At 34.8% G+C, this 23495-nt stretch overlaps 1 protein-coding gene and 2 pseudogenes across 1 annotated transcript; all 3 read left to right on the top strand.

Moving 5' to 3' along the window:
* Nucleotides 1-436: 436 nt before the first annotated feature.
* On the top strand, nucleotides 437-1545 carry LOC142607770 (fasciclin-like arabinogalactan protein 12). The gene has a single exon (XM_075779392.1). It carries the CDS (start codon nucleotides 517-519, stop codon nucleotides 1318-1320), a length of 804 nt encoding a protein of 267 aa, XP_075635507.1. The 5' UTR covers nucleotides 437-516; the 3' UTR covers nucleotides 1321-1545.
* Nucleotides 1546-6252: 4707 nt separating this feature from the next.
* LOC142608456 (fasciclin-like arabinogalactan protein 12) lies at nucleotides 6253-7137 on the top strand (annotated as a pseudogene).
* A 7918-nt stretch (nucleotides 7138-15055) lies between these two features.
* Nucleotides 15056-15940, top strand: LOC142607848 (fasciclin-like arabinogalactan protein 12; annotated as a pseudogene).
* Nucleotides 15941-23495: the final 7555 nt, after the last annotated feature.

The following is a 23495-nucleotide window of genomic DNA, read 5'->3' as shown; positions in this document are numbered from 1 at the left end:
AGAAATCAAACTGTGTTAGAAAGAGGAGAAAGGACACCCTACCTGGGAAAAGGATTTGCAAAATTGGGAGTAGTGAAGGAGACCAGGGAGGCGAGTTATCTCTTTAGGTTGTGGCATGCAAATAAGCTTTTATAGCTATATAAGATTCATCGTATGAGAAAGCTAAGCAATCATTTCCATCTTTCTAAATCCAAACACATTTCGGATCCCCAATGTTTTTCGAGACTTGCCAAGCAAACCAAACGGCAAATAAAATCTCTCTCTCATTCTATCCACTCATCCTCCATCACTCACAGAAAGATGAACTGCAAACATCTAAGGTTTTGTAACTAAGATTGAGTTCTTTAAAGTTTTAACTAAGATTGTATTCTTTCACCTAACTTCATTGTCTCCAAGGCTTTATAAAAGGGCTCTAATTCCTCTCTTCAACACATATCAAACACACTCCAGCAAGTACCACTCTTGCATTAGCAAACTCCCCAAACAAAACACAGCTCACTATACATACATACAAAGATGGCCAAACAAGCTTTCTTCTCACTCTCACTTTTACTTGTTTTTCTCTTCCACTGCACCACCACTTCAGGCCAGCCAGCTCCGGCCCCAAAGCTGCCTGCTGTGGCTCCGTCTGGACCGGCTACACCCGGGCCCCCTGATGTCGCCAAAATCCTTCAAAAGATTGGTGGGTTCACCATCCTAATCCGCCTCTTAAAGAGCACTGGAGTGTCTGATCAACTCAGAGGGCAGCTCAACGATTCAAACATTCGTTTCACTCTTTTTGCTGCAAACGATAATGCATTTGCCAACCTCAAAGCCGGCACTCTAAACTCTCTCAATAACGAAGAAAAGGTCCGACTTGTACAGTTTCATATCTTGCCCACTTATTATACTTTGCAAAACTTCCAAACTGTGAGCAACCCATTGCGAACACAAGCAGGAGATAATAAACCTGGTGATTACCCACTTAATGTGACCAGTATGGGAAACCAAGTAAACATTTCGACTGGCCTTGTCAATGCCACAGTGAGTGGTACTCTATATTCGAATTTTCAGCTTGCTATTTATCAAGTAGACAAAGTGCTTCTTCCTCTTGACCTTTTTGTTCAAAAGGTTCCATCACCAGCTCCAGCACTGGCTCCCGCCCCGGCTATAATCAAGCCTAAGCCTAAGCCTAAGAAGACGCCGATAGCAGCCAGTCCAAAGACCAGTACTACTACTGCCACTCCTACAGTGGTTAATTCGGGTGCAGATAGTCTGGCAACCCATGGAATATTGGTGCCCATTGGAGTTGCGGTTTTCATTGCAGCATTGTCTTTGTGATACAAAAAAGTGACGATATATGCATCGATCGGCTGGATGTGTTTTGGGTGTGTAAATCGTCTATTAGTATTACGATTTTGTTGAGTTGGGTTTGAACGCTCGTCATTGTCACCGAGTGCTTTCGAATAATTGCTATCTATCCCTGTATCGGTACTGTCAAGGTTGAATTGTATGCTATTTTTTTTCTTAATAAATAATTTTTCTCTATTCTCATTTTCAATGAAATTTTTGGTTTACACAATAATTTTAATTCGTTCAAACTAGTAAAATCCCCTATCATTAAATAAGAGATCAAGAGTTTGAATTCTGCTTACATAAAAAATAGATTGATATTTTAGTTTGGTGATAAAGTACAATTATCAAGAAATGAATACTATATATTGAAATTTTATCATATTTATATATAAAAAACGAATATTTCATCAATTAATTTAATTCTTATTCAAAATAGTTAATTTACCACAACATTCAAATCAATTTTCATAGAGGTACTAGGTAGGTTGGTATAAAAGGAAAAAAAAAAAAAAACAAAATCTAAATATCACTAGTTGAAATTGTGGTTTAACTTCTTATTGATAACTAAAGCAATCAAGAATCAAATCTAAATTGAAATTCTCAATAATATCCCTTGGAGATTATTAGAAAAGACCTCTTTGGGAATTGAAGTTTGAGTATCATAATCCCAAGGTTTATTACTTTCTAAATTGTCAACATATTTTCTTTAAGAGAATGACTTAATATTTCTCAACTCAGTTTTACATGCAGTATACGAGTGAAATCAAATAGGAATGAGAATTAAGATTTTTTTTTCCTAAACAAAAAATATTAATTGAATATTCAGCAATAAGAAGACAAAAAAATTGGGGAAAAGAATGATAGCGATTTGGGAAGAAACTTATATATTCTTGCTATGGCTTGAAAATGGGAGAGAGATATTGTGACATGAAAAAGGTGCGGTCGGGCTTTGCCAATGATAACAACTTCCAAAAAAGAAGAAGAACTATCATCTGTCTATCTCCTAAGTGAAGTGTAAAACAGAAATATGAATTTCTTTAACGTCTTAATTTTAGTAGCAACAAGAGAAATAAGCCACATAATCTTGTTTTATTTTATTTTAATATTTTAATTGATTGAAAAATTAAGAGTTAGAATAAGATTGTAATTTGGGGCTATTATGGGAGAAGGTATAAGAAATCTCAAAAATCTTTCTCACGTTTTGTTTTTCAACTTCTAGGCCCCTCAGCCCTTTGATATTTAATGTATATACCCGTGCCAAGTAGGACTATAAATTAATGAACCAAGCCGATCATGAACAACTTAAACTTGGGTCGATAAAAAGCCTATTCACGTTTGTTTGTTTATAAATAAACCAAGCTTGAGTTTTAGCTTTAGGCTCGTTTAATAAACAAGCCGAGCCCAAGCAAAAACATTTGTTCACGAACAAGCTCATAAGCTATTAGACTTGATACACAACAATTCAAGTATAGACTTATTTATAAGTTTATATGTGTTAGCTAATTATACTCATTACACATATCTTAATAATGATATGGCCAGCATGAGACCACTACCTATATTACCTTAATTTTTTCCTTCCCTTTAAACTGATCAAGAACCACTTTAGACTATAGTTACATTTAAAAATAAATAAATAATTAAGTAGGCCACCTATGATTATTCTCTATCAATTATCTAAAGTAAAGTTACGAAACATGTTAGTATTTTCTCATTCATAATAGTTACAAACAAGTATTTTTCTAGTCCTTCACCATCTAACGTGAATGTAAAAATTGTATTTTGAATAATTACTGAAGTTGTAGATAATGAATGATGAATGAATGAATTTAATGATGTAAATTATTAATTTGAATAATAGCTAATCATAAGCAAGATTAGGTGCATGATAAAATGAGTATACTATTTTCTTTTTATTTTTTCTTAATTTTAGAGATTTAAGCATTCAATAATATAATTTTTTAGATCTCAAGCTCTAAAACTTGATCTGAGCTCGAGTTTGAGTTTAATATTAAGCTTGAATTTGGCTTAACTAATTATTCAAGCCAAGTCAAGTCAAGGTCAAATTTTTTGACTTTCTCATGAGTTTAAGTTCAAACACTATTTTTAGGCTTGTCACAAGCTCAAATTTTTGAATTTTTTTTTTACGAGTCAAGCTTGAACATGCATTACTCGACAAAGCTCTGCTCATTTACAGCCCTAGTGCCAAGACAAGTTTTGTCTAATATATATATAAAATAGAACTTTAAAGTGGCTTTAATTTATGCATATTATTTTTTTTAATAAAAAGTAATCTATACATTCTTCTGCTAGTTATTATGTAGAAATGAAAAGAGACAGAATGCCCAACAAGACTCATATTTTTAATTCTAAGGCCTAAAATCTCTCATTTGAAATATTAGGTAGTAAAAATGTTCAATGTATAAACTTTAGGATCAATAATGTATTTTTACTTACTTTTAATTATATTGTTGAGTTTAGAATTGGCAAATTCCATGACAATATAATCTGAAATTTGGACTTTTGTTGGACTGCTGTTCAATTGATGTTTGATTGACCTTCGACTGATATTTGATTGATTGACGAGCAATCGAAAATCATTCTCAAAAAAAAAAAAAATCATGGATTCAATTTTGCTGAGGTGATTTAATTGAAGTTGTTGGCTTTTATTTTTTACTTTTTTAACCTTATTGAAAGTCACCCATATAAATAACCATTATGAACCACTTCTATACGACTGTGAGGCAGCTTTTTAGAGAGAACATCAAAGCCTCCACATTTTTAATCAGTGAATACAGAGAGACTATAGAGATATCTTCTATGGTGTTATTGTTGCCATAGTGGATCAAAGCTGAAATCACAGGCCCAATGTATCATTGCGGTAAAGTCAAATTTTTAGGAGGTTTTTGGGGGTAAATTGGAGTTCGTTCATGGAACATTCATATAGTTAAGGATGTAGTTGAAGAGTTCAAAGGATCTGGAGTAGTAGAAAGTTTCTACAATAAGTTAATTTATAAGTTGTAGAGTTTAGGTAAAGGGTTTTCTTAGATTGAAATAATCTCTCTTGTTATAGTATATTGTTCATGGGGAAGGTTTCCCCCAATAGTGGTTTTTCTCTTAAATAGTTTTCCTCAATTTTTCACTTTATCATCATATTGTTGTCTCTTGTGTGATTGATTGAATTGGATTGGTGACACCACATGCCATATAATTAATATGTTTTAATTGGTTAAAACAAAAATTATTTAATTGGCATAATTGGACTACATTGATTAATTCCATGGCATAATAAACAACAGAGGTCTAAATAACCCAACATATACGATCAATGTAAGTCATAAGAAAATAAATTTTTTCCCAAGTCATAAGACTTATATAATCACAAATAATTAGTAGCAGACATATAGTGAACTTTAAATAAGTAGCGTAAGTAAAACATATGTACATGGTTTTTTAAATTATCACCTAGTGTTAAGGAAGAAAGCTTTCCAAATCTTTTGGGGAATTTATTTATTTTAATTGATTTTAGGTAAGGGAGAGAAACATCCCTTTTATGTTTTATTACTTATTAGACAATGATTAGAATTTAGAAGTTAGATGAGGACATGAGAACTGTGATGGTAGCATTGCTTTCTTTTTTTCTTTTTCTTTTTTTTCATGTAAAAGAATCTAAGATAATTCCCTCTACCCCACTGATGGTTAAAGAAAACACAAACTAGAAGCCGATGACAATGACAATTACAAGACACCTAAAAGGTACATGAGTTTACACATCACGAATTCCGACAGATCACACCAATGACAATGACCGAATAATATATATCACAGGGTAGTTTATTAAAAGCTTAGGGGAAAAAAAAAAAAAAGTTGAAGTTCCTACAAGGTACATGAAGGAAATATGTAATAATCATGCGGTGCCCGACAATGGTTTCCTTATCATGATATTATCACAAACCTCGTGACCCAATCCAAACTATCCTCGCCCAGGATTTGGGAAATTTACAGTCTGCAATTGGAACCAATTCTGGCAAGCTCATTAACCCGTTGCTAAACAAGCATTAGAATTGATTGCACTTACATTTGGGTTGAAATGATATTGGCATGGTCTAGCCAGTGTCAGTGAAAGGGCGATTAAAAATGGGGAATTCTAGCTAGTTGAGGATTGGGAATTGTCACATTAATCAAAGCAAAAAACAAAAAACAAAAAAAAAAAAAGAAAGAAAAGAAAGAAATTTGGATATGTAGTTGGAAATGACGTGAACCTTAATTAATGATTGGAATCTCAAATTTTTACTCATTAAAAACTGGAAAAAAAAAATTAACTCAAAGGACAGCCCATTAAAAGTGTTGAATTTTACTCTGTTTGAGGAAATAAACCAAAACAGGGTAACAAATTTGATACAGGAGTTTACTATCTTTGCTTTTCAACTTCCTTCATAAGCTTGTGGCAAACAAATGAGTTTCATAGCTAAGAATAATCATCTGTGATTGTGAAAGCAAACGACATGAGAAGAATCTATATTTTCCCGCACACACAATAGAGATCCCCTCTCTTTTTCCTGCCTTCCCAAGCAAACTAGTTGCTAAAGCAACAAGATCTCTCACTTTATCCTTTCATTCCTGCACCTTTCCAAGAAAGATAAACTGCAAAGTGTTCAGGTTTTGTAACTAGACATTCCTCCACCTTTCCAAGACAGATGATCTGCAAATCACTAAGGTAATTCGTAACTACAAGTGTACCCTTCACCTAATTGCAATGTCTCCCAGTCTTAATAAAAGCCCTCTCTTCCCTCCCACACATATCAAACACTCCAGCAAGTGCAAGTGCAAGTGCAAGTGCAAGTGCAAACACCACTCTTGCATTTCAAAACATCCCAAGCAAAATTCAGTTCTCCCCACAATAAAAGAACTACAAAGATGACAAAACAGGCTCTCTTCTCCCTATCAATTTTACTTGTATTACTCTTCCACTGCTTCACAACTTTAGGCCAGCCCGCCGCAGCTCCAGTCCAGCCAGCAAATGCACCAGTTCAGCCTGCAAATGCACCAGTCCAGCCTGCCACTCCACCAGTAGTTCAGCCTGCCAGGGCCCCAGCCCCAGTCCAGTCTGCCAAGGTCCCGCCCACAAAGAAAGGTGTTCCCGATGTCACCAAAATCCTTGGTAAGGCTGGTGGGTTCTCAGTATTTATCCGCCTCTTAAAGAGTACCGGAGTGTCTGACCAATTATACGGCCAGCTCAACAATTCAAATAATGGGTTTACCATCTTTGCTCCTACTGATGCTGCATTTTCGAGCCTCAAAGCGTGCACTATAAAGTCTTTGTCTGACCTACAAAAGACCTAACTAGTACAGTTTCACATATTAAACATAGTTGTTACCCTGTCAAATTTCCAAACTTTGAGCAATCCAGTGCCCACAGAGGCTGGAGATGCTAGTGAGTTCCCACTGACCGTGACCACCGCTGGCAACCAGGTAAACATCTCTACTGTTCTTGTTAATACCACATTGGGTGGAACTATGTATTTGGATAACCAAATTAACATTTATCAAGTAAATCAAGTGCTTCTTCCTCTTAACATTTTTAATCCTAAGCCTAAGCATAAGGCACCAGCCTCGGCACCAACATTGTCAAAGCCTAAGTCTTTGGACAATGGTGCAGATGCTGATGCAGATGCAGACACTCATTCTGCTGCTACAAAAGTGGATGAGTCTGGAGCACTGAGTCTCAAGAGGCATGGAAATGGAATATGGATGTCTATTGGAGCTGCTCTGGTTGCATTCATTGTCACGAAGGGACTTTGATGGTGTAAAATTGTAAATGTATTTGCTTCATATTCTTAGGTGGGTTCCAACTGTCTCATGCCGTATGATTTTGCTGAGTTGGGGTGAACGGTCGTAATCCACACCGAATGCTTTCAAATGATTGCCATCTTTCCTTGTCCAATATCTATAATGCCAGTTTGTGATGAGAACTATTGATGCTAAGGCTTTATCTTGATTATTATTTTTTTAAAATTTCTTGTTCTTGTCATTTTTAAGTTCCAATTTCTATGTACTTTATGATTTTCAAGGATTTTTCAAGACTTGTCTCTATGTGACTGAGGGCATTATTTAAATTTTTATGATCAAATATATTTTACATTTGCTTTTTTTGGTAGCAAACCATCTCTTAACAATGACTGTTTTTTAGAAAATATATTTCAAAAATTTTAGTAAGATGTTTAGCAAGTCTTACGTGAACTACAACGAAGCTATCCCTCTAGCTAGGAAATGATCCCATGGCAACACCTATCAATATACTCAAGACACACTCCTAAATACAAGACATTCCATTCTTTGATGGGCATGATGAGTAAGTTGGATTTTATTGATTGGCTCTTGATGTGGAAGAATATTTTGATTATTGGGAAATCTATGATGAAGAAAAGGTCAAACTTGTTCATAATAAATTGGACAGAGAAGTAGAGGAATGGTGTGAAGAAATTCAAATCAATTGAAAGTGTTGAGGGCAGCATCCAATTTGCTCTTAGCAAAGAATGAAAAATGTGTTAGTTGATTTATGGTTTCCATATGATTATTATGATATACTAGATTATACAAGTGTTAATTATAGATCCACATATTCATAAGAAAAGGAATATGATTATACTAGCCGTGAACTCGCGCGTTGCGCATGATAATTATTTTGATAATGGTTTTATTAAAAAAAAATTACAATTTAAACTAATCTAATAATGATTAATGTATTTTGTAATTATATTTTTATTTATTATACAAACAATCATAAATGTAATATATGAACAATCCAAAACACCAAAAAAACGTAAACTCAAAAAAAATTAATAAAACTTAACAATGATCAATTGAACCAATATTAGGATAAATTTTTATTTTTGATAATCTATTAAGGTTATTTTCTTTGTAGAAATTATAATTTTGGCCACCCAAAACATATTACAAATAAACAATTATTAGCAAAATCTAAGAATTAAATTTCTATACATGCATTGTTATAAAATAATAATAATAAAAATAAAATTGCAAAAGTTAAAATTTGTCATCTATCCGATTATTTTCGTTTGGCTAACCTTTGCTTTTCTTTAAATGAATGACATTATAGAGTACTTCTAATACAACTATTAAGAGTATTTTATCCACCACAAAGGCTTAGAAAATAAACAAAAATTAGTAAAATCTCATAGTTTAACATCTAAATTGAGCACTATAAAAAATCATGATATGTAACAAAATAAATGCCAAATTATCCAAATCATGCTATGTAATAGAATAATATTATATTTTTATATGCTATATTTAATTATTTAGAACAAAATAGGATAATATTTAACAATAAAAAAGAATAAAAAATAAAATAAAAACAACAACAACAATTTAAAAAACAAAACTAAATCGCATTAACCCAAAATAGAGTTTTAAACAATATAAAAAATTATCAACCTAAAGTAGAGATGCAAGAAAAATAAAAAAAAATCCACCAAAAAATTTAGAGAGAGAGAGAGAGAGAGAGAGAGAGAGAGAGAGGGAAAGAGAGAGAACCATTTTTTTGTGAGGGAAAACTATGCATAGAATAGAAGAGATAGTGAGAAATTTATAGTAAGAGGGTGTGAATAAGAAGAGACAAAAATAAAGGAAGATGAAGGGAAAGAGGAAAAATGATATTAATGTAGAGGGTAGTGGGGAGATGAAAAGGTAAGGGAGAGAGAAAGATTGAAGAAGTAGTGGAGAGATGAAATGGTAAGGGAGAGAGAAAGGTTTGGCAAAGTGTAAATATTAAAAAAAATAAATGTTAAAAACAATTATAGGAAAATTGGAAAGAAAAAAAAAAAAAAAAAAACCCTAAAGCTTGAAAGGCATCAACTTTGTTGTTGTTGTTGTTGTTGTTGTTGTTGTTGTTGTTTTTGTTTTTGTTTTTGTTTTTTGTTTTTGTTTTTGTTTTTGTTTTTTGTTTTTTCCTTTAAGCTGAAAAGACTCACAAAAACCTTAAAGCTGAACTGAAAAGGCTTTGGGTTGGGCTTGATAGTGGAACTAAGTAAATAAGAGGTCAGCTATATTAATTATACAGATTTATTATAGGTAATAGTGGAAGTAAATAAATAAGTAGTGGGCTGGATTTATTATAAGGTGATAGTGGGAGTAAATAAAAAAATAGTGAGCTGCATTTATAGGGCTGAAAATTGTAAAAACCATTTTAAAATTGTAGGACAAATTATATTTTTAAAAAAATGACGTGACAGCTGATGTGGCGCAACGTGAGAGCAGTAACATTAAACTCTACGCTTCAACTTTTAGTAATATATAGACTAGATTATACAAGTGCTAATTATAGATCCGCATATTCATATGAAAAGGAATATGTAAAGTCCATAATTTTAGGTTGACAACCATAAGCAAATTGTAACATTTAGAACTTAGTTTTGTCTAGTGGTTTAGTCTAGAAATATTTTGGAACAAGACAAAGCATAAATGAAGACTCAAGAAATCTGGAAAAGATAAGTGCGGAAAAAAGACTCACTTATCTCGACCAATTGAGATGCACATCTTGATTGATCGAGATTCTTGTAGATATGTATTCTCACTTTCTTTCTCAAATGGATCTAGGTTTTTGATGGACCTTAAGGATATTTAAATGAAAATCCTAGAGCACATTTTTACACATTCAAGAGGGTAGTGTTTGTACACAGATCTGGAGTTTTTCCAAACCCTTTTAAAGGTATAGCTGAAGACTTTGTGCAAACAACAGATCCAGTTATAGTGGAAAGTTGTTGCATCAAATCAACCACAGTTGATGATTTAAACCTTTGAGTGAAGATCTCAAAGTCACAAACTGAAAAAGTTTGTGTGCAACAGTTTCACAATAGAAGAGTCCATGGATACAGAACTACGTGTGGTCACGTGAGTAAGTACTACATGAGGTAGCAGTAGATTTAGGGTTAAGTCTATTGTACAAACTTATATTCTATTAGTAAAATGTTGTCTTGAGAATTGTTTAGGTTAAATTTTTCTTAAAAAAAAAAAAAACTTTGAAACCATAGTTTCAAAAGTTTTCCTGAGTCATCATTCTTAATGTTCATGTGATTTGTGAATGTTTGATGTTTGTTTGATTCAGATATATTGCATAATTAATTTAATTAATTATTTGGTTGATATTTGATAAAATCTGAGACAATTAGGGTCTAAAACCCTAATAGAATATATGTTCAAAACATGAATGACAACCATGAAACCAAAATTATCACATCCAAATCCATGTGTCAAGAAAAGAAAAGAGTTTGAGGGTTGGCAAGATGTAGTCAATTTCAAAAGAAAATATTAAAGTGGTTGAAAAAGATCAAAATTTGCAACAATTTGTTTAATATTAAAGATGCCACTTTTCAATAGTTTTATGAAGTCAAAGAAAAGAAGATTGAGTTGATTGTAGATAATGACAGTAATCAAAAGATAGTAACTATTGAGAACATTGTGAAAGATCAAGTTAATGTCAAATATGAGGATTAATCAATAACCCATATTCCCCAATTTTCGGTTGATTTGTTGAAGATTATTACAAAATTTGTTGATTTACTTGGAGTAGAAAATTTTAGTTTTATTATCAATTGTTTGTTGATTGATGTTGCAAATAAATTGAAGGTCAATGAGAAGAAATTTTCTGGTACACTATTGAAGGAAGATTTCCGATCTTGACTATCAACTTGATGATGGGTTTTTTTCAACAGGGAGGATTTGCTATAGGAAAAAATCTTCAAATTAATTTTTTTAATTTCTTATTTTTGGTAATTTTATGTAATTTTCAGATTTTTAAGGGTTAAAGTTATTATTTCCTTAATTTAAGGTGTTGTTAATGTTGTTTAGTCAAATCAGGATTTCGCACCCTTTCCCACCACTTTCATTTGGTGCGGTGGTCACTTAACGAGTATAAATACTTGTGGGGTGTGGGGGGCAATGGCCGGGGTTCAAGTCTCTAGGAGAGAACTTCACACACATATACACTTAGATTATGCTAGAGTAGAAATTCTATCTTGTATAAATTAAATAAAAAAAAAAAAAGATTTTGTAACCTTTCTAGCCACCCTAGTTTTCTAACCTCCCTAGGTTTTCCTTTTACTATTTAAAAGCATTATAGTCTCTAAAGACAATTAAGTTTTTATATTAATAAAATTTCAAACATTTGTCTATTGCTTCTTTTTGTTGAATTCTAAATCCCTATTGCCTTGTGAATTCAAGGCTTTCTAACGTAATTAGTTTCTTTTTATTTGGAAAACAATATGTTTTTTTTTTTTTTCTCATAAAGCTTTTGCGACGTCAACAACTCAATTCAAACCCTGATCAAATACAACTCTAGTCCACGAATTAAGTTAGTTCGAGTTTATGGTTCAAGCCAGTTCAAAAGCGCAGTTCGATCAGCTGATGTGAGCATGAATTGGATCAACCAAATTTTGTTTGGGTCAAGTCTAAACTAGGCCGGGTCAGTGTGCAGATTTGTCAAATGATGTGGCATACATGACGTTGCAGACATAAGGCTAGGGATTATGTGGCACTATTTGACGATCATATGATATCTTGTTACTTGTTAGCATTGTGTGTCGTGTGTGTGCTAGCACGTGTCTCGAGCATGGTGAGGCTTGAACAATTTGAGTGGCATGTATGCTATGTGGAATTGGTGATCGAAATTTTAGGCGGCATGCCCATTGGTTGCAGTTCCACCGCAGTTGGATATGGTGTGATAAACAAAGATTGGTTTTGAGAGATGGATTGTCTAGGTGTTGGCGGCAGTAACTCACTTTTTGCAGTGGCAGATTTAAGAAGACAAAAGAACTGAAAAAATGATTAGGGAGACAAGATTACTCTTGAACATCAGAGAGTTAGAGCACTGGGTTTGAGGACATGTTAAATACTAATGTCTTATTGTATTGAATTGTATAATATATTGTACAAGGGAGTGAGGGACTGACTTATATTGTATAAAATATATTACAAAGGGCTGACTTTATATAGACACAGTGTATCTATATTACTATTTGAGATTTCTCCAATTTGAGATTTTTAATTTTGATGTTTAAAATACCTTTAGATTCATTCGTTTTTAAGGCTTAAATCATAGCGAATAGACAGGTAAAATTAGTAACTTAAAAAAACTCCTACTTCTCTTATGTTAGTTGTCAAGTACTAATGCATCTTCTTCTTTTTGAAAAAAATAAAAATAAAACTGTTTTTTTTCACAAATGTACTTTTTTTTTTTATCACCAAACTGTTTTTTTTTTCCCCCCTCATCTCTACATTTGTTTCTCACATTAGTATTCAAGTACTAATGTAATATTTCTTAAAATAAAAATAAAATAAAAATACCATGAGTAAAACGTGTAAACTCAAAAAATAAAATATGAAAAGCCTCATCGCAGATGCAAAGTGCGTGTGATGAGGCTAGTATGTTATAAAGGCAATAGAATGCAACTTGAAAATATTGGGCTGAGTGTTGGTCTTGAGCTTGGGTTTGTGCTTGTTCACATTTTTCATTTAACAAAAAAAAGAAAAAGAAAAAAAAAAGCAATAGAGTGCGGTACAAATTAAGTGTATTACAATAGCTCAATCTTCAATGGGCCTAAACCTGTTCGGCTTACTTCTATCATTCCAAACTCTCCTAGACCATGTTTTCGGTAGTTTCACTACAAAAAAACTGGCCTACTGCGGCGGGCCAAAACCGTCGCTAAAGCCCCAAAAACCGCCGCTATAGGTACATTTAACCTATTGCGGTGGGGGCTATTGCGGCGGTTCAACCCGCCAGGCTTGTCGCGACACTGTATCTCTATTGCGGCGGTACAAAAACCCGTCGTTGTAGATATGCTTTTTAGCGGCGGTTTTAGTCTATTGCGGCGGGCATAAAACCGCCGCTATACAACGTTCGAATTCGTTTTAGATGACTTTTAGCGGTGGGTCGTGCTCGCTGCTATTGTGTTCACCTTTAGCGGCAAGTGCAAAGCGCTGCTATAAGCTTGCAAGTAAAACCTTGTAATTGCACTTTTAGCGGTGGGTGAAACCGCCACTGTATGTTTGAACCTATAGCGGCAGGCTATAAGCGCCGCTATAGGGTTTCATTTAATAGATAAAATGTGAACCTATTGCGGCACTTTTTGACTGCCGCTATATGTTTGAACCTATAGCGGCGGGCTATAAGCGCCGCTATAGGGTTTCATTTAATATATAAAATGTGAACCTATTGCGGCGCTTTTTGACCGCCGCTATAGGTTCTTTTTTTTTTTTTTCCCCCAGTAGGCTTTGAAACTACTGTTTACATCAAATATAAGGGACAACCTGTTACAAAGAACCTGTTTTGCATCAAATATATTGTTCAAACCTGTTACAAAGAACCTATAGTAGTTTTAGCTCTACTAACACAATACCACAAATATAATTAATTAACAACACCATGAATGTCTCCAAACTAACGTAATATTTGCATAGAAATATATTCTCAAATACATATCATTGTCTATAACCATCATCATAAAATTAACAAAAAAAGATGTGGTCTTTTGAGTAAAACAACCGTTCAAATTAAGCTAATACAATAATCAAAGTTCCAAAGTGTTTAAAAAAATATCCTTCAACACTTGCAAAAAATGCTGCCTCATTCTTCCATAGTTCTTTGTTCACAAAAAAGTCCTCGAACACTAAGATAAAACTTATAAGCTGCTTGGTTGATAGGATGCGGCTGACGATTTTGGCAGACTTGGAGAATGTTCAGCCAAAGGAACATACTACATACAAAGTATGGTTACTCAATTAGTACGTATAAATGGAATAAAATGACAAGAAAATATTACCAAGGCAAAAAATATTACATCTCTCTATTACATCCTAAACTTATGTATATATATGATATGGCATTGAGAAAAAAAAAATGTTGTGACTGTGTGGATCCATAATATGTTTCTACCTGCAACCAACTCACAAAGAGGTTCTGAGCAAATGTTTGGGCTCTCACTGAATTGCCCATGTAATAGTTTTAGAAATTGCTTCTATATATTTAGGCTCAGGAGAGGGTAAAGGGTAGATTTAAACTAGTGACCTCTGCCATAAGGCATGATGGCCTTTGCATGTATTTGATACCTAATCTGGATAAAATAATGTGTTTGGACCTACATTAAGCTAAGTTCAAAGTTTTAATATATTGACTCAAAGGTTAGCCCATTATGTGTTTATAACTAATTGCAATTTGTTTGAGGAATTAACCAAAACAGGGTAAGAAATTAGATACAAGAGTTTACTATCTTTTCTTTTCAACTTCCTTCATAAGCTTGTGGCAAATAATTGAGTTTCATGGCTAAGAACAATTATCTGTGATTGTGAAAGCAAAAGTTATGACAGGCATCTTTACTTTCCCGCACGCACAATTGAGATCCCCTCTCCTTTTCCTACCTTCCCAAGACATATAAGCTGCAAACAATTAAGTTCTGTAACTAGACATTCCTCCACCTTTCCAAGACAAATAAGCTGCAAAGATCTAAGGTTTTGTAACTAGAGGTGTACCCTTTCACCTAATTGAACTCTCTCACAGCCTTAATAAAAGCCCTCTCTTCCCTCTCACAAACACCAGACATATCAAACAAGCCCACTCCTCCAAGTGCAAGCGCAACCGCCATTCTTGCATTTGAAAATATCCCAAGCAAAATTCAGTGCTCCACACAATAAATTAACATCAAAGATGACAAAACAGGCTCTCTTCTCCCTTTCAATTTTACTTTTTTTTCTCTTCCATTGCATCACAACTTTAGGCCAGCCTACCGCAACACCAGTCTAGCCAGCAAATGCACCAGTTCAGCCTGCAAATGCTCCAGTCTAGCCCGCCACTCCACTAGTAGTTCAGCCTGCCAAGGCCCCAGCCCCAGTCCAGTTTGCCAAGGTCCCACCCACAAAGAAAGGTGTCCCGGATGTCACCAAAATCCTTGGAAAGGCAGGTGGGTTCTCAGTCTTTATTTGCCTCTTAAAGAGTACCGGAGTGTCTGACCAATTATACGGTCAGCTCAACAATTCAAATAATGGGTTTACCATCTTTGCTCCTACTGATGCTGCATTTTCGAGCCTCAAAGCGGGCACTATAAAGTCTTTGTCCGACCTACAAAAGACCCAACTAGTACAATTTCACATATTAAACACAGTTGTTACTCTGTCAAATTTCCAAACTCTGAGCAATCCAGTGCCCACAGAGGCTAGAGATGCCAATGAGTTCCCACTAACCGTGACCACTGCTGGCAACCAGGTGAACATCTCTACTGTTCTTGTTAATACCATGTTGGGTAGAACTGTGTATTCGGATAACCAGCTTGATATTTATCAAGTGGATCAAGTGCTTCTTCCTCTTGACATTTTTAATCCTAAGCCTAAGCATAAGGCACCAGCCTCGGCACCAACATTGTCAAAGCCTAAGTCTTTGGACAATGGTGCAGATGCAGATGCAGTTGCAGACACTTCTTCTGCTGCTACAAAAGTGGATGAGTCTAGAGCACTGAGTCTCAAGAGGCATGGAGATGGAATATTGATATCCATTGGAGCTGCTCTGGTTCCATTCATTGTCACGAAGGGACTTTGATGGTGTAAACTTGTAAATGTATTTGCTTCATATTCTTAGGTGGGTTCCAATTGTCACGTACCGTATGATTTTCGGGTGAACGGTCGTAATCTACACCGAGTACTTTCAAATATATGCCATCTTTTCCTGTCCAATATCTATAATGCCAATTTGTGATGAGAACTGTTGATGTTAAGGCTTTATTTATTTATTTATTTTAATTTCTTGTTCTTGTCATATTTAAGTTCCAATTTCTATGTACTTGAGAATTTTCAAGACTTGTCTCTATGAGACTGAGAACATTATTTGAATTCTTATGATCGAATCTATTTTAAATTTGCTTTTTTCGGTAGCAAAACTTTTTTTAACAATGATTTGTTTTTAGAAAATATATTTCTAAAACTTCAGCTACATGACCAACAAGTATTACAAGAACTATAGCGAGCAATCGCTACCCCACTAGCTAGGAAATGTTCCCATGGCAACAGCCATCAATATACTCAAGACACACTCCCAAATACCAGAACATTCCCTTCTTTGATGGGGATGATGAGTAAGTTAGATTTATTTGATTTACTCTTGATTTGGAAGAGTATTTTGATTATTGGGAAATCTTTGATGAAGAATGGTCAAACTTGAGTGTAACAAATTGGACGAGGAAGCAGAGGAATGGTGGGAAGACATTCAAATCTATAGAAAGCGTTGAGGTAAGCATTCAATTTGCTCTTGGCAAATAATGAAAAAGATGTTTGTTGATTTATGGTTTTTGCATGATTATTATGATATACTAGATTATACAATTGTTAATTATAGATTTGCATATTAATATGAAAATGAATATATGTTCAAAATTTGAAATGCCAACAACAAAACCAAAATAAATTGAAGGTCGATGAGAATAAATTTTATGGTACACTATATGAAGGATACAAGTTTTAATATTGAATCAAATTATTGAAGCATTCAAAGTATTTTTTTATTAGGAGTGGAAGATTTCTAATCTCGACTATTAACTCGATGACGAGTTTTTCCCAAGTGGAAGGATTTGATGTAAGACAAAATCTCCAATTTGATTTTTGAATTTTCTTATTTTTGGCAATTTTATGTAATTTTCATATTTCTAGGATTAGAGATTATTTCCTTAATTTTAGGTGTCTTTAATGTTGTTTAGTCAAATTAGGGTTTTGTACTCTTTCCTACCCACCTTAAGTTTTCTAGCCATACTAGGTTTTCCTTTTACTATTTAAACACGTAGTTTCTAAAGGCAATTCAATTTTCAAATTAATAAAATTTCAAATTTTTGTCTATTGCTTCTCTCTGATGGATTCCAGAAACCTATCACTTTGTGAATTCAAAATTTTCATAAAAAAGCTAACATGTTTAGTTTCCTTTCATTTAGAAAGCAATGTGTTTGTTTTCTTAAAACTTCAACGACAACAACAACAAAATTTAAACCATGATCAAATTCAACTCTAGTCTACAAATTAGGCCAGTTCGAGTTTATGGTTCAAGCCAGTTCAGAAGCTCGGTTCGAACTACTGATGGGATCATGAATTTCATCAACCAAATTTGGTTTGGGTCTTGTCTAAGTTAGGCTGTCAGTGTAATAGAATTACTAAATGAATATGTATTGTATTTCTCAAATAATAGAATATACATGAGTGCCTTTATATAGAAGGCAGATGTGTGTAGTACAAGTAAGAGTGTAGTATTGTATGTGTACTATACAAGTAAACAAGGTGGGCCTAAAGCCCACAACCCAATACACGTTATTAGCCCCCCTCAAATTCAAGGTGGGTGTGAGACCAACTTGAGGTTGTCAACCAAAGCATCAAGGTGTCTCAGAGGAGATGTGACTTGGTGAAGATATCTGCAAGTTGATCTTTAGAGGAGACTAAGAATAGCTTGAGAGCACTATGGACAAGATAATAATGGATAAAATGACAATTAAGTGTACAAGGTGGGCCTAAAGCCCGCAACCCAATACACGTTAGTAGCCCCCCTCAAACTCAAGGTGGGTGTGAGACCAACTTGAGGTTGTCAACCAAAGGACCAACGTGTCTCTTAGGAGATGTGACTTGGTGAACATATCTACAAGTTGATCTTTAGAGGAGACTAAGAATAGCTTGAGAGCACCAGAGATAAGATGATAACGGATAAAATGACAATCAATCTCGATGTGTTTAGTCTGTTCATGGAAGACATCATTGTGAGCAATATGAATGGCACTCTGGTTGTCACAATAAAGAAGAGTAGTAGAGGATGTGGACACACCTAAGTTCTTAAGAAGCCATTGTCATTGTCAACGAGTGCTTTCGAATAATTGCTATCTATTCCTGTATCGGTACTATCAAGGTTGAATTGTATGCTATTTTTTTTCTTAATAAATAATTTTTCTCTACTCTCATTTTCAATGAAATTTTTGGTTTAAACAATAATTTTAATTAGTTCAAATTGGTAAAATCCCCTATCATTAAATAAGAGATCAAGAGTTTGAACTCTGTTTACATAAAAAATAGATTGATATTTTAGTTTGGTGATAAAATACAATTATCAAGAAATGAATACTATATAATGAAATTTTATCATATTTATATATAAAAAACGAATATTTAATCAATTAATTTAATTCTTATTCAAAATAGTTAATTTACCACAACATTCAAATCAATTTTCATAGAGGTACTAGGTAGGTTGGTATAAGAGGAAAAAAAAAATACAAAATCTAAATATCACTAGTTGAAATTGTGGTTTAACTTCTTATTGATAACTAAAGCAATCAAGCATCAAATCTAAATTGAAATTCTCAATAATATCCCTTGGAGATTATTAGAAAAGACCTCTTTGGGAATTGAAGTTTGAGTATCATAATCCCAAGGTTTATTACTTTCTAAATTGTCAACATATTTTCTTTAAGAGAATGTCCTAATATTTCTCAACTTAGTTTTACATGCAGTATACGAGTGAAATCAAATACGAATGAGAATTAAGATTTTTTTTTTCCTAAACAAAAAATAATAATTGAATATTCAGCAATAAGAAGACAAAAAAATTGGGGAAAAGAATGATAGCAATTTGGGAAGAAACTTATATATTCTTGCTATGGCTTGAAAATGGGAGAGAGATATTGTGACATGAAAAAGGTGTGGTCGGGCTTTACCAATGATAACAACTTCCAAAAAAGAAGAAGAACTATCATGTGTCAATCTCCTAAGTGAAGTGTAAAACAGAAATATGAATTTCTTTAACATCTTAATTTTAGTAGCAACAAGAGAAATAAGCCACATAATCTTGTTTTATTTTATTTTAATATTTTAATTGATTGAAAAATTAAGAGTTAGAATTAGATTGTAATTTGGGGCTATTATGGGAGAAGGTATAAGAAATCTCTAAAATCTTTCTTACGTTTTGTTTTTCAACTTCTAGGCCCCTTAGCCCTTTGATATTTAATATATATACCCATGCCAAGTAGGGCTATAAATTAATGAACCAAGCCGATCATGAACAACTTAGACTTGGGTCGATAAAAAGCTTGTTCACATTTGTTTATTTATAAATAAGTCAAGCTTGAGCCTTAGTTTTAGGCTCGTTTAATAAACAAGCTGAGCCCAAGCAAAAAAATTTGTTCATGAACAAACTCGTGAACTATTAGGCTTGATACACAACAATTCAAGTATAGACTCATTTATAAGTTTATATGTGTTAGCTAATTATACTCATTACACATATCTCAATAATGACATGGCCAACATGAGACCACTACCTATATTACCTTAATTTTTTCCTTCCCTTTAAACTGATCAGGAACCACTATAGACTATAGTTACATTTAAAAATAAATAAATAATTAAATAGGCCACATATGACTATTCTCTATCAATTATCTAAAGTAAAGTTACGAAATATGTTAGTATTTTCTCATTCATAATAGTTACAAACAAGTATTTTTCTAGTCCTTCACCATCTAACGTGAATGTAAAAATTGTATTTTGAATAATTACTGAAGTTGTAGATAATGAATGATGAATGAATGAATTTAATGATGTAAATTATTAATTTGAATAATAGCTAATCATAAGCAAGATTAGGTGCATGATAAAATGAGTATACTATTTTCTTTTTCTTTTTTCTTAATTTTAGAGATTTAAACATTCAATAATATAATTTTCTTAGATCTCAAGCTCTAAAACTTGATCTGAGCTCGAGTTTGAGCTTAATATTAAGCTTGAATTTGGCTTGACTAATTATTCAAGCCAAGTCAAGTCAAGGTCAAATTTTTTGGCTTTCTCATGAGTTTAAGTTCAAACACTATTTTTAGGTTTATCACAAGCTCAAACTTTTGATTTTTTTTGACAAGTCAAGCTTGAACATGCACTACTCGACAAAACTTGGCTCGTTTACAGCCCTAGTGCCAAGACAAGTTGTGTCTAATATATATATAAAATAGAACTTTAAAGTGGCTTTAATTTATGCATATTATTTTTTTTTAATAAAAAGTAATCTACACATTGTTCTGCTAGTTATTATGTAGAAATGAAAATAGACAGAATGACCAACAAGACTCATATTTTTAATTTTAAGGCCTAAAATCACTCATTTGAAATATTAGGTAGTAAAAATGTTCAATGTATAAACTTTAGGATCAATAATGTATTTTTACTTACTTTTAATTATATTGTTAAGTTTAGAATTGGTAAATTCCATGACAATATAATCTGAAATTTGGACTTTTGTTGGACTGCTGTTCAATTGATGTTTGATTGACCTTCGACTGATATTTGATTGATTGAAGAGCAATCGAAAATCATTCTAAAAAAAAAAAAAAATCATGGATTCAATTTTGCTGAGGTGATTTAATTGAAGTTGTTGGCTTTTATTTTTTTACTTTTTTAACCTTATTGAAGGTCACCCATATAAATAACCATTATGAACCACTTCTATACAACTGTGAGGCAGCTTTTTAGAGAGAACATCAAAGCCTCCACATTTTTAATCAGTGAATACAGAGAGACTATAGAGATATCTTCTGCAGGGGTATTGGGCCCAGTAATTTATGAAGGATGGCCCAACGAAGTCTTTTGGGCTAGAAACCCAAATCTGAAGACGTCAAAATGATCTTGGAGTATCTAAATGCCCAAATACGTCCGAGGAGTAGATTTGTCCTCGGATTGTTAAGCCGAGGACATAGGAAGAGAAGTTTAGTGTCCCCGGGTTATGTTATAAAGAATCCTACGACTATGGGAATACACAGTACACGTGGAGGACAATAGAAAGAGCGGTGGAATATCTAAAGTAAAGGCTACTACCACCGCCAATACATTAAAAGCTCTGTAATTGATACGGCTGACTGTATAGATGGAAGGATGGGACCTGAGCATGGAGCTTGGAACTTGGTCCCTAATCCTAGCGGGCTTTAGGGAAGAATGGATGGGACAAGTATCCGAAATCAGGATTGCAACCATAAAGTGGAAGATGATGAAGAGAAGGAAAGGAATATAAATAGAAGGGAAGACATACGAGGAAGAGGGAGGCTTTTTCAGGAAGAAAAAGAGCCAATAGTATATGATAATCAATATTTGTATCCAAACTTAAGAAAATACTATTATAAATTATCCTCGGATTTCGTCCGAGGAGTAATTCTCAGTCTTACTCTTGCAAACAACTCTTTAATTTGTCCCATTGGACCCAAAGCCCGTCCTTCCCTGATTTTCTAAACCATCCTTGAAATCTAGATTACAAACCCATTCTCTACAAATTTATTGTAAAGAAAGGTCTTTCAAGCCCATCTCCCTCCAGTCATAGTTTGGGAATTTGAATTGTGTCCTTACAATTGGCGCCGTCTGTGGGAATATAGTCTTTAAGGAAGTTTAGGACATCATGGTAGGATCAGGACCACAACGCAGCGCGGAGTCCGTGGGCTCCCAGCGTGAGGATCACTCCTTGCATCCTGATCACGGAGAGAACCGAGAAGGAAGTGTACATACTACACACACCATCAGAAGTGCAAGTCATTCGCAATGAGGAAGCAGAGTTCCTTATGAAAGAAATGCCAGGGCCATGCAAAAGGAGATTGATGGCCTAAAGAGGAGATTGCGTCACGAAGGCGAAGGGGAACTCCTCTGGTCTCTGACCCCTCTTCGGAAGGATCCGAGGATGACAGTTACGGGCAGAGATCCAGAACTCCCCCAGGTGAATATTTCTCTTCCGAAGAAGACAATCTGCATGGGAGGCATGGCAGAGACTACCCCTCTAGGGGCTTGGGAAATGACGCAATGGGAAGAGCGTTACACCAAATCTCCAGGTCATCCTTCACGCGCAGATTGGAGGAAGGGAGGTTACCTCGGCGCTTCACACAACCGGCCTTCACTATTTACAATGGTCGGACGGATCCTGTGGAGCACGTAAGCCATTTCAGCCAGAGAATGGCAGTGCATTCCAGGAATGAAACTTTGTTATGCAAGATCTTTCCTTCTAGCACAGGGCCCGTGGCCATGAGATGGCTTGACGGCTTAAGGCTCCATTGATTCTTTCAAAGAGCTTACTAGAGCATTTGGTTCTCGCTTTATCACGTGCAGTAGAGTTCCTCGTCCATTGGATTCTTTATTATCCATGGCTATGAGGGAAGGGGAAACCCTGAAAACGTATTCGGACAGGCATTGGGAAATGTTCAACGAGATTGACGGAGACTTTGATGATGTAGCAATAAGGACCTTCAAGGTCGGCCTACCAACGGAGCATGACTTGAGGAAGTCCTTAACGAAGAAACCTGTCAGAAGCGTACGTCGACTGATGGATCGCATCGACGAGTACAAAAGGGTTGAGGAAGATCGACAACGGGGAAAAGGCAAGGCGAAGGTTATCCGCAGAAAGGAGGGATTTCGGGTCGGACGGATACAACAACAATAGGCACACGAGATTTTTCCGGGCGGAGCTAGTCACATACCCCCACGAGTGGTCAACACCGTCTTCGGGGAGCCGGTGCGGCTAGCGTTGGAGAAAATAAGGCATGAGCCTTTTTCAAATGGCCAAATAAAATGGCGGGAGACCTTTTGAGACGCAACCAAAATCTCCATTGCCATTATCACCGGAGAGGGGTCATACCACGAGGATTGTCGCACTTTGTGGAATCATTTAGAACAATTGGTTAAGGAGGGAAAGCTGAGGTTCTGTACCAACCTAATGGACGAGGAAACCAATCGGGAGTAGCAAACCACGACGGCCCTTCGTCGAGACCTCCTCACAGGTACTATCGATGTCATTTTTGCGGCACCGGAAGGACGGCTCGGCTCCTTTCGGGGTAATGTCGTAGCTAGAACATTGGCCGAAGAGTCACGGGATCGGCCAAAGAGGATTAAGGCAAGCATCCTGCCGGTCCTAAGTTTCTACGAAGAGGACAAGATGGGGACCATCCAGCCTCATGATGATGCCTTAGTGGTAACCCTCGGAATAGGGAACTATGATGTAAAAGAGGGTAATGGTTGATCAAGGCGAGTGGCGCGAGATATCATGTACCACTGACCTATTTAGAGGCTTGAAGTTAAGAGTTGAAGATCTTATGGCATATGACTCACCCTTG

The sequence above is a fragment of the Castanea sativa genome, chromosome 8 (genome assembly GCF_040712315.1).
Source record: "Castanea sativa cultivar Marrone di Chiusa Pesio chromosome 8, ASM4071231v1".
Classification (NCBI taxonomy): domain Eukaryota; kingdom Viridiplantae; phylum Streptophyta; class Magnoliopsida; order Fagales; family Fagaceae; genus Castanea; species Castanea sativa.
This window is presented reverse-complemented; position numbering and strand designations above follow the sequence as displayed.

Bases quoted from the DNA above. Each gene is read 5' to 3' on its own strand.
- LOC142607770 (XM_075779392.1), top strand. From the start codon at position 517: ATGGCCAAACAAGCTTTCTTCTCACTCTCACTTTTACTTGTTTTTCTC.